Below are 1,919 nucleotides of genomic sequence, written 5' to 3' on the forward strand. Positions count from 1 at the left end.
ATTTACATATGCCCATGGAAATGTAAAGTGACTGTTAAAGTTATAGTGTTAAACATTAAATATGTATGTAGGAATGTATCATATGAGTAATAAATTTCATCAAAAAATTAAAGTGATTGTCTTCCAGTTAGAAACCTTACTGGTGCTAGTATGCATAGAAAAGCTAGAAATAATGGGAAATGAGGAAAGAACATTAGTAGGGTCCAAATTTTTTACTCAGAATATTGTAGCAGGTGAAACTTTATTTATCCAAAATTAACCCCAACTTACCTGACCTAAAGCCGACATAGGAAACTGACCGTTTCTTGGGCATGGAGGAGACTGATGACAAAATATAGTGGATTTACTAATTTCAGCGCGGTTTAGTTTTTTATATCGGCCAAAGAATATCAACACAACATTTCCAGCACATTTAGTAAAAATACTCTATTATTTTTTTATAGATACGTTCACACGGCATTATATTTGTTAATATTTCGAAAAATCGTAAGCATGCCACAGTAATAAAAAAAAAAAATCCGCTAGGCATATTAAATGATTGAACATTTTCGCATAAAAACATAAAAAATAATACATACATACATACTTACACAAAAAACTAATTCTGATTAAAAATAAAGTATAGTAGATACGGTTTGTTTTTGTTTTGGTGCGAAAAAAACAAAAGAAAAGTCTCCCCTCCCACCAATAATTCTACCTTAAACAAATTATGTTAAAATATGCGCAGTACCCTCGTCAAACATAGCTTTATGCGCACATTTTATAAATCGTCGCATGCCACGCAACATATAATGTAATTCGGGCTTGCCCATTACCCGTACTAAAACTTTAAGAAATTCCTCAAATTCATCCTGACGACTATATGCCATTAGCGCTGCGGTAAAAGCACTAAAATCGTCTGGTGATAGCGAACTTCGCAGCTACGAAACATTTAAATTTAAATTATTTAACTTCACAAAGTAATTTTTAAACTCACTATTCTCAAGAACTCTACTCGCTCCTGTGGCGCCTCCTTCTCTACCATTGGAGTGTCATTGGTTAGTTTTGATTTGGATTTGAAACTAAATTCACTGAGTGTTGATTGTGTACTGGTGGTTGGCGAATCAGGTATTGTGGTGGTACCCGTAACCAATTTATAGCGTTTTCGCTTGTTATTGGCGGCGAGGGCGCTTGAACTACTGCTGGGGCTTGTAGTCGGTGAGTTTCGCTCACGCTTGAATATGCTAACCTGACCACTGCTCGAGGCTTTGCTGCAGTTGGTACTATTGAAATCTATAGCCTGCGAGAAATTTGTGAAAAAAGCGCCAGTGTAAGAACAATGATGACGGTTGCAGTTGTGTTACTTCACCTTTACGTTGGTGTCCAGTCGACTCATGAAANCATCTGGGGTCCAGCCTTCAATCGAATTGGTTTTCTCGACCTTCCTATTGGTTGTATATTTTTTTTTATTCTTAGAATGATAATTTGTTAAAAAAAAAATACTTATAATTAAATATGACTTACATTGCCATTGACTGCGCTGTGGCAAATTTACTAAGCACTAATTTAGGGTCTGAGAAGTACCGACTCTGCACGATGCCAGCTTCTTCACATGTTTCGCTCACAAGCGTCTCTATGCTACGCTCTTTTGGTTTGGGTAACTATCAAATTAAAAATAATATTTCACAAAAATATATATATATATTTTTTTTATATAAAGTTATAATAACTTACAGTTTTATCAGCATTCCGGAAGAATTCGCGCAATTCTCGCACAATCGAACCGAAGGGCACGCTTCTGGGAGAGGCGCCTAAATAACCGCGAACCCATTTCGATAATTGGGACACCTGACTAGGCTGCTCAAAACGTACATCACACAACAGAATGGCGCCATAATCGTGCCGATGACGAATGACACGTCCAATTGCCTGATTCACAG

At 36.5% G+C, this 1,919-nt stretch overlaps 1 protein-coding gene across 1 annotated transcript; it reads right to left on the minus strand.

The window, feature by feature from the left end:
• Positions 1–325: 325 nt before the first annotated feature.
• LOC108354917 (regulator of telomere elongation helicase 1 homolog) lies at positions 326–1,836 on the minus strand (the record flags this gene model as incomplete). Its single annotated transcript, XM_017606094.1, has 5 exons — positions 326–920; positions 977–1,279; positions 1,349–1,424; positions 1,504–1,640; positions 1,714–1,836. Coding segments are annotated over 5 exons (852 nt in total), but the record flags the coding sequence as incomplete, so codon positions are not given.
• Between the last annotated feature and the right edge of the window lie 83 nt (positions 1,837–1,919).

This window comes from Rhagoletis zephyria, unplaced genomic scaffold, assembly GCF_001687245.7.
Source record: "Rhagoletis zephyria isolate East Lansing unplaced genomic scaffold, Rhagoletis_zephyria_1.1 Rzeph_scaffold_40571, whole genome shotgun sequence".
NCBI classification, from domain to species: Eukaryota; Metazoa; Arthropoda; class Insecta; order Diptera; family Tephritidae; genus Rhagoletis; species Rhagoletis zephyria.